The sequence below is a fragment of the Rhagoletis pomonella genome, unplaced genomic scaffold, assembly GCF_013731165.1.
Source record: "Rhagoletis pomonella isolate Grant_MI unplaced genomic scaffold, Rhpom_1.0 Rhpom_scaffold_02575, whole genome shotgun sequence".
Taxonomy (NCBI): domain Eukaryota; kingdom Metazoa; phylum Arthropoda; class Insecta; order Diptera; family Tephritidae; genus Rhagoletis; species Rhagoletis pomonella.
In genome coordinates this window covers 10,464-20,431 of record NW_023461129.1, presented here as the reverse complement: position 1 = coordinate 20,431, position 9,968 = coordinate 10,464, and the positions used below count along the sequence as shown (strand labels likewise).

The 9,968-nt window shown below is 42.0% G+C and overlaps 1 protein-coding gene across 3 annotated transcripts; it reads left to right on the top strand.

Annotated features, from left to right (window-relative positions):
* Nucleotides 1-4,452: 4,452 nt before the first annotated feature.
* On the top strand, nt 4,453-9,210 carry LOC118753526 (aspartate--tRNA ligase, mitochondrial-like; the record flags this gene model as incomplete). Of its 3 annotated transcripts, none has more annotated exon segments than XM_036488403.1 (12): nt 4,454-4,699; nt 4,970-5,102; nt 5,244-5,463; nt 5,523-5,752; nt 5,818-6,070; nt 6,135-6,313; nt 6,377-6,466; nt 6,519-7,123; nt 7,194-7,677; nt 7,747-7,926; nt 8,003-8,131; nt 8,410-9,210. In XM_036488403.1, coding segments are annotated over 10 exon segments (3,168 nt in total), but the record flags the coding sequence as incomplete, so codon positions are not given.
* Nucleotides 9,211-9,968: the final 758 nt, after the last annotated feature.

Genomic DNA, 9,968 nt, shown 5'->3' with positions numbered 1-9,968 from the left:
GGGCATGATGAGTGACTTATAGAGCGCGGTTTTCGTACGTCGAGAGGACTTTACTCCTGAATTGCCTACTCAGTCCAAAGTAGCACTTGTTGGCAAGAGTGATTCTACGTTGGATTTCAATGCTGACATTATTATCGGTGTTAATGCTGGTGTTAATGCTGGGCTGCCCAAGTAAACGAAATTCTCTACTTTCTCGAAATTGTAACTGTCAACAGTGACGTGGGTGCCAAGGCGGGAATGTGCTGACTGTTTGTTTGATGACAGGAGATACTTCGTCTTGTCCTCGTTTACCACCAGACCCATTCGCTTTGCTTCCCTATCCAACTTGGAAAAGGCAGAACAGACTTCGCGGTTTTTGTTAGCGATGATGTCGATGTCATCGGCATAAGCCAGCAATTGCACGATCTTATAGTAAATTGTTCCTGAGCGGTTCATGAAAGGGAGTCGCCCTGTCTGAAACCCCGTTTTGTGGCGAACGACTCGGAGAGGTCTTTTCCAATTCTGACGGAGCTGGTGGTATTGCTCAACGTCATTTTACACAGCCGTATGAGTTTTGAGGGGATGCCAAATTCAGACGTAGCGGCGTATAGGCAACTCCTTTTAGTGCTGTCAAAAGCGGCTTTAAAGTCGACAAATAGGTGGTGAGTGTCGATGCTTTTCTCGCGGGTCTTTTCCAAGATTTGGCGTATTGTGAATACCTGGTCTATGGTGGATTTGCCAGGTCTAAAGCCACACTGACAAGGCCCAATCAGTTCATTGACGGTGGGCTTCAGTCTTTCACACAATACGCTCGATAAGACCTTGTAACCTATGCTTAGAAGGCTGATCCTGCGGTAGTTGGCACGAATGGCGGGGTCACCTTTCTTGTGGATTGGGCAGAGCACACTTAAATTTCAGTCGTCGGGCATGCGTTCATCTGACCATATTCTGCACAAGAGTTGATGCATGCACTCCTCGCCGCCCTACTTGAATAGCTCAGCTGGCAGGCTGTCAGCTCCAGCGGCTTTATTGTTTTTCAGCCGCGTTATTGCTATACGTACCTCCTCATAGTCAGGCGGTGGAACGTCGACTCCGTCATTATCGACTGCGGGATCGGGTTCTTCTTCTCCACAACTTTCCGTGCCGCTACCATTTAGTAGGGCGGAAAAGTGTTCCCTCCATAATTTAAGTACGCTCTGGACATCAGTTACTAGGTCGCCATTATTGTTCTTACAGGAGTGCGCCCCGGTCTTTAAACCTTCCGTAAGTCGCCTAACTCTCTGGTAAAATTTTCGGGCATTCCTCCTGTCGGCCAGCATTTCAAGCTCTTCGCACTCACGTATTTCGGCATCTCTCTTCTTGTTGCGGCAAATACGTCTCGCTTCCCTCTTCAGTTCCTTATAGCGGTCCCACCCACATTGCGCGCGTTGCGCCCGATCGCAGCGTGGCCCTGTAGGCGGCATCTTTTTTCTCTGCAGCTTCCTGACACTCCTCATCGTACCAGTTGTTCTTTCGGGCTCGCTGAAATCCGACTACTTCTTCGGCGGCGGTACTTAATGAGCGGGAAATGTGGTTCCACTGCTCGCATATGTCGGTTTGTTGAAGAGTGCTCTCTGAGAGCAGGTGTGAGAGTCGAGTAGCGAAAGCGCTGGCTGTCTGTTGTGATTGCAGCTTTTCGACGTTAAGCTTTCCTTGCATATTTGGGCGCACATTTTTTGCTGCACAGAGGCGGGTGCGTATCTTGGCTGCAACAAGATAGTGGTCGAAGTCGATGTTTGGGCCTCGGAGTGTGCGTACGTCTAAAACACTGGAAGCGTGCCTTCCGTCTATCACAACATGATCGATTTGGTTTCTCGTTTTACGATCCGGAGACAGCCAGGTAGCTTGATGGATCTTTTTATGCTTGAACCTAGTACTGCATACTACCATGTTTCGGGCCCGGCGAAGTCGATCAGCCTCAATCCGGACGTTTCGTCGTGGAGGCTGAATTTTCCGACGGTGGTTCTAAAGATCCCTTCTTTGCCCACCCTGGCATTGAAGTCGCCAAGCACGATTTTGATATCATGACGGGGGCAGCGCTCGTACGTGCGCTCCAAGCGCTCATAGAAGAGATCCTTGGATGCCTCATCCTTCTCTTCCGTCGAGGCATGGGCGCAGATGAGCGAGATGTTGAAGAATCTCGCTTTGAGGCGGATTGTGGCTAGACGCTCGTCCACCAACTCCGAATTTGCGCTCCTTTACATGGCAGCTGTAGTAGACGTCGCAAGGCCCCAGACATTGTTTGCCTTGCCCCGTTACCACGTAACAACTAGCAGTTTATCAAAACTATAAAAATAGATTGGAGACCTCGTAATTTTTCACTGTCATTGTACAACGGTATACGCACAGTAAAATTTTTTCATCAAAGACACATTTTGAGACACTGTATCCATCTCTTATTTCTAATAAGAACTCTAAACTTTGGAGAAATTACTGCACTAATTCGGGATTCTCTTTTCACCCTTTTTCGGAAGTGGAGTGTAAAAAGAAATAATTAAGACCAGAGTTGCGTTGATAATTCAAACGAAATTGGGAATTTTTTAGTTTTGTAAAAAAATTATTACAAAAATGCTAATGGGCAGATTTACTTTAAAAAAAATATTCGCAATAAAAATAAAATTAAGGAAAACAAAAATATTGTTAAATGTAATTAGAAATGAGACACTCAATATTTCTAAACGGTTAGTAGCCATATATCTGTATTAATATAAATTTAAAGCAAACAGATTTAAACCATAGAGTAATATTTATGATTCCACCATGGAGTAAAACTAGTAATATATTTTCTAAAACTTTTGAAACAACGTTTTCATTTGTACATATGTATAAATCCGCTAGTCTTGGCAACTCTCTCCTTCTGCCGTCGTCGTCTGTACGCGTCGTTCACGCGTCGTTTCTTTTGTACAATCGCCAATGGCACAATATTGTTACGATTATCCTCGAAACCTTGAGGGAGTACCCAAATATACTCGGGCTCGTATCGCTAGATTGTTAAATAAATGCTAACGATGACCGAATTGTAGTACAATTAACTTTATTGTACAACAAACAATTTACAATACTTGCTAATACAGTAAAAACACTTTACAATACTTGTTAAAGCAATAACAACGCTTTACTACTTGTTAACACAATTAAACTTATAGCTTGCTTATTCGCAACTCAATTCTCCGCTCACTTTACTTGTAGCTTGCTGACTTGTAACTCCGTAACTAACTCAATTCCGCTGTGGCGGCGCCCTTATATACCTGCGCTGGCACTTATGGCAACTCTAGAACATTCTGAAGTTTATCGCTCATTCTCTTTCTCTCGCTGTTCGCAGTGTTCATCCAACTTGACGTTTCTCTTTGTGGAACATTCTACGTCATTCCTCGAACATTCTGCCAATTTCTCGTTGTTCGCTTTGTGTTGCCGCAGTATTCGCCACAATATAACCAGTAAACAACCTTCGGTGAATTTGGCGACTGCCTTCCTCGGGGATGAATATGCTAGGGATGAAATTATTGGTACACACGCCTTACAAGCACGCAGGGTTGCTTTTAAGAAACACAAAGTAATTAACTTCAAATAGTTTCAAAAAGTATAGTGTAAAACGAAATTTATTGAATAATTCCACATAAAATGGTAACATAAATGACTCATTTTCTAAACGATTTAAATAAAACGCATTTCATAACCTTTTTTGAGCAAACGACATTTGAGACTTGGTAGAAAAGTACTACGGATTTTAAATTTTTGTTAACTATGAGGTGAATGAAAATTTTCAACCCGGCCTGACGGTTTTGAAGAATTTTTTTGTTCTAATTTTATTACTAATGCCGAATTTCCACTAGGCATTGAAATGACAAAAAATGTATGCCAATTAAAAAAATGCCATGTGGAAATGAACTTTATGGCTGCGTTTCTTTATACATTCCGGATAATCCCATTTCACAGCCGGAATATACAGAATGCGTTTGAGATATACGTCAACATATAATCAGGAACGTTCTAAGGAATAAGTAAACAAAAAAGTTTATTCCAAACGTTCAGAATGAATAAAGAAATGCAGCCAATGACTATGTTTTTAATGTAATGACACGATTATTTTTTAATGCCCGACTTTGTCATTTGTCATTTTTGCCATTGAATGCCTAGTGGAAATCCAGCATAAGGCGTCTAATAAATAATAATAAAATAATGTTAAAAATTTCAGCAGCAAAAAGTTGCGAATTAGCACAGCAGAAATGTAAGCTAAACAATGAAAAATTGGTCGTATTGAACTATCTTAATTAATAAAGTAGGCTAACTTAAATTAGTAAAGTAAGCAGTAATGGAAAAAGAATAACCAAATACCTTTTTTATTGTACATACATCGACAGGTGTCAATTAAAAACTACAGTAAATATTAAAAAATAACCAAAACGGGAAAGATCTTAACAACTTCACAGGCAAGAAAAAAATAACCAAAATTGGTTAAAAGTACCAAAACGGCAACACTGGTTGTGTGTGCAAATTTTCAGCGTTCGCTCTTGTCAACGAATTTATCCGGATACATATTGCTGAATTTATTGCTTTTCCTCTATAAATTCATATTAATTTTTAATATAAGCGATTGTAAAAAGATCATACAAATATAGTGAAAGTGTTAACATCGCGCGAGAAGAATTTGCAAATAAATACTGGCAGCATTTTTAATTAGGTGTGTTTTTTTTTTCAGATGCTTCCGTTGCTAGCAGTGCCGGCAGCGGCAGCAATGCGGCCTATGCCATTCTGCGCGGTTTTCGCTCCCCTTTTGCAGCGTTTTTTCATCATATTGCTCCCAGCTGTGAGCAATTGCTTAGCTAGTGGTTACGAGGGGGAGACACCTTTATCGCTGGCTGGTTTTTCAATTACTCCCCATGTGATTAGGGGAACTTAAATATTGAACAAATACATAATTTTGTATAAGAAAAATGCTTCTAATTTCCAGAAATTTGTGGCGCAGTCAACATATCGTTCAATTAAGCAGATTTAGAGCACTCGAGACTTTAGCATCGAAGTCAACTGCACTTGTACAAGTGGGGAATTGTGAAGGGCTAACAGCAGCAGCACCGGCAAATCACGTAAGTACAGCAATTGTGAGCGTGGTTTTGGTTAAAAATGTGGAGTGCGAGGCAGATGGGCGTCGAACACAAAAAAATTAAACATTCGTCAGTTCCTGAAAATTCTTACCTGAGCTAACGTCATTTCCACGTTTATTTCAGATAATGAGTGGACGTAATCGTGGTGGTGGCGGAGGAGGCGGCGGTCGCTATGGAGGTGGTGGTGGTGGGTATGGTGGCGGCGGTGGCGGTGGTTATGGAGGTGGCAGTTATGGGGGAAATATAGGTTACGGTGGCGGCGGTGGAAGTGGTGGTTACAATGGCAACTACCCTGGCGGTTACAATGGCTATGGTGGCTCTAACAATATAAGTCCCTACAATGGTTTGTGAAGCTATGACGTAATGTTTTAATGACTCCTAATAAAACTTTAATTTTTCCAGGTCCAGGGCCAAATGACTTAATGCAGCTAATGAGTGCAATGGCGAGTAATTTTAATATGAATCCGCCGCCCCCTCCACCTGCACGCATGACATGCGGCGAGTTGCGGGGCAATCACTGTGGCATGCTGGTCGAGTTAACTGGACGTCTAATCAAAAAGCGCGTTGCTCGTTTTGTTGAATTACGTGATCGCAGTGGTGGTGCATCGCAACTGGTCATTTTGGAGGATAAGGTAGAGTGGAGCATATGAAAAACTAACTTATATACATTTTTTGTTTGCTTTTTTTGATCACACAGTATCCACGTGTAGCACGTCGCATGCAGAATATGCCCGAAAACACCATGTTAACCATAGTGGGTGTGGTAAATCGACGTCCAAAGAATTCATGCAATCAGACTATGCCCACAGGCGATATCGAAGTGGAAGTGCAAGAGATCATGAATATTGACTTTCCAAGTGGTGGCAAGGGTATGGGCAACAAGCGCACTTACAGTACCATGGCGAAACAAAATAACTGCGGCATCACAAGCACTGAATACAAGATAGCTAGTAAGAAATACTGATAGTGAGCGTGGTTTTTCTCTGGAAATAATACAATATTTTTACTTTGCAGAAAGTGAAAATATTTTAAAGTATTTTGAGAACCGTGATATCAGTTGTAATGACTTGCGGCGCGAGGATATTGGAAAGACTGTGACGCTTGTAGGCTGGATACCACCATCAAAAACTTGCAAATTTTTACAATTGAAAGATGGTTATGGACAGACGCAAATTATGGTGGAAGAGCAAGCGGTATGCTATTCGCTTCTATTTATTTATTTGATACATTAAGCTCAATTTTTTTTTGTTTTGCAGATGCAAGAAACTTGCCTCTCAGCACCAGAGGGCACGGTAATACAAGTCACCGGCAAAGTTTTGGGCAGACCGCGCGCCAACATCAATTTGGTATGTCTGATTTTGTTGAAAATAGTGATTCATAACCAATATTGTAATTTAGAAATATGACACCGGCGAGGTAGAAGTTATGGTCGATAGTGTTAAGATCTTGAATCCTGACGATCCCTATGATGGACCCATTAAAAACAAAGAGAAGGTGCAGAAATTGTCGATCGATGACTTGGAGTCTGATGCTACTTCCAAAAATGGGAATGCCGCTGTTGGTGCTGTCGGCAAAGTTGAAAAAGCAAAAATTGCCAATTTGAACAAATTTGCTGGGCGCACGCACACTTGCGGTGAATTAAGCATAGATAATATTAATGAGAAAGTGACCATCTGTGGTTGGCTGGAATTCCAACGTATGGGTAAATTCTTCATACTGCGTGACGGTTATGGGCAAACGCAAGTGTTGATCACGGCTAAAGCCAAAGGCGTGGAAAATTATGCTGAAGGTTTTTCATTAGAGTCAATTATACGTGTTGAAGGTACGGTTATACCGCGACCCGCTTCCACCATAAATAATAACATGAAAACTGGTCATATTGAAATTGAGGCAGAAACGGTGGAGGTGCTCAATGCAGCTAAGAAAAATTTGCCATTTGAGGTGCGGCGTTACAATCGTGCTGGCGAGCGTTTGCGTCTGACACATCGTTACCTGGATTTGAGGTAAATGTGAAGCGGCGTATATTTACACAAACAATGTATCAAGTTTCTTTTTATTTATTACTACCTACAGATTCACCGATATGCAAAATAATTTACGCACGCGTTCCGCTGTGATTATGCGTATGCGTGAATATCTTATTAACTATTTGGGTTTTGTTGAAGTCGAGACGCCTACATTATTCCGTCGCACTCCTGGTGGGGCACAGGAATTTGTTGTGCCCACACGCAAGCCCGGTCACTTCTATTCATTGGTGCAAAGTCCACAGCAATTTAAGCAAATGTTAATGGCTGGGGCAATAGATCGCTACTTCCAAGTTGCACGTTGCTATCGCGACGAGGCCACACGTCCTGATCGTCAGCCAGAATTTACACAGCTCGATATTGAATTGTCCTTTACAACGCGCGAAGATGTCATGCAGCTGATCGAGGAGGTGTTTCGCTATTCGTGGCCAAAGCAATTTCCACCTATACAGACGCCTTTCCGGCGCATCACCTACGAGGAGGCCATGGAAAAGTATGGTACCGATAAGCCTGATACACGCTTTGGTTTCACTGTGAGTTGTGAAAATGCATTTTTGGTTTCAACAAAGCAGAATTTATGCAATTAGTATTCGAAATTCTAGATGACCAATGTCACCGAAATTATTCAGAAAAACGAGACCTTTGCCCAGAAGTACAATGACCTAGCCGCCTATGCTATTGTTGTGCGTGGCACTGATGCTGTTTGGAACAATGCTACGCGTAAACGTTACGAGAGTCTCAGCAAGGAATTCAGCTGCTCACTATTTGTGCGCAAATTTATGGTAAGTTATTGAGCCGGTCGATAATCTTTTCTTAATGCACTAATCTATTTGACCCACCACTCTTCTCCCACTACAGGAATACAAAGATGTGCTAGAACGTTTAACAAATTTCCTGACCAATGATGTGGCACATGAGCTGATTGAGAAATTTGTTTTGGAAGAAAACGATTTAATATTTCTTGGCATAGGCGAAATGCGCGCAGTGGTATGTATGGCTTGGGTGTGCTTTACCACACCACATTTCAATTGGATAATTAAGGGTGCATTCCAAAACGTCAAAATACAAAGCATCAGTCTCTTTCATTTCTAAACCTCATCAGATTGTAATGCCAAATGTTCGCAACCATGTTTAGATGCTAATTTTCAACTAGTTTGCGCAAGTTGGACTTTTTCTCCTAGTGCGGTTTAGAAATAAAAGAGACTGATGATTTGTATTTTGACGTTTTGGAATGCAGCCTAATTCACCTTAACCCATTTTCGCAGCGTGCGCTTATGGGTCGCATACGCCTCGAATACCATGCCTTCCAATTGGAGAATACAAAGCGTGAGAAGAGGGAAAATAAATTCTGTTGGGTGGTAGATTTTCCCATGTTTGAGCGCAATCCGGAAACGAATGAATTGGAGAGCGTGCACCATCCATTCACAGCGCCACATCCTGATGATATGCAAAAATTCATGAACGCCAAGGAAAATGAACTTGAAGAGGTGCGTTCACAAGCCTACGATTTGGTACTCAACGGGCAGGAGGTTGGCGGCGGTTCGATACGTATACACGATCGCGATATGCAACATTTTGTGCTCGTGCACATACTGAAAATACCGCATGAGCATTTGGGTCATTTGTTGAGCGCTCTGGAGTCTGGTTGTCCACCGCATGGCGGCATTGCACTTGGACTCGATCGTCTAATTGCGATCATTTGTCGCGCTCGCACAATGCGTGATGTTATTGCATTCCCTAAGTCATTGAATGGAGTTGATCCGCTCTCGAACGCGCCAGTACCGATTTCGGATGAAGAGAAAGCGCTCTATCATTTAGCTGTGATTGAGGATGAGAGCCAATCAACAGAGCATGCTGTTGAGGATGATGATCCGGATACAGTGCGTGCAACGCCATCACCGGAACCAACCGATGGCATGGTGGTGGATGGTGATGGAGATGTTAATGCAGATGCGGATGTCAAACCTTCTATTAGTAATGCTGAACTGACTGCTGTGGAAGAAGAGAAATTGGATTCTCCTGAAAAAATTCAACAAGCTGCGAAAGCTGCGGCAGCACCCACTAAATCTGCTGATAAAACAGCCACTCCAGCAAGAGCTAAGCGGGTGGTAGCAGCAGTTGGCAAAAAGAAGTAAATTTAATTGATGTACATACATGCATGCTTTGCCTGACCATGCGCCAAGTCGTTGCGCAGAATTATATCTTTACGTTATTTATATTCTAATAGCTTTATTCATAAAAAATAAAGCAGCTTTAAAAAATATTTACATATTTAAAAAAAAAAAATCGTGTCATTACATTAAAAAATAGTCATTAAGTTCATTTGCGCATTATTTTAAATGGCATACATTTTTTGACATTTCAATGCCTAATATATAAAAATCTCGTGTCACGGTGTTAGTGGTCGAACTCCTCCGAAACGGCTGGACCGATCTTTATGAAATTTTTTGTGTATATTTGGTAGGTATGAGAATCGGATGTAAAGTATATTTCATATCGCTAGGTTCAGGGGGCGTGGCACCTCCCATACAAACCGAATATTTCATACTGCATATCTCTGGAAGTGTTCACGGTAGAGTACTCTTACTTGGTATGGTGATATATCAAACCAATGGCATACTCATGGAGAAAAATTGTGGTTATTGGAAAAAGGGGCGTGGCACCTCCCATACAAACCGATTTTTTCATACTACATATCTCTGGAAGTGTTCATGGTAGAGTACTCTAACTTGGCATGGAGATATATCAAACCAATCGCATACTCATGGAGAAAAATGGTGGTTATTGGAAAAGGGGGCGTGGCACCTCCCATACAAACCGATTT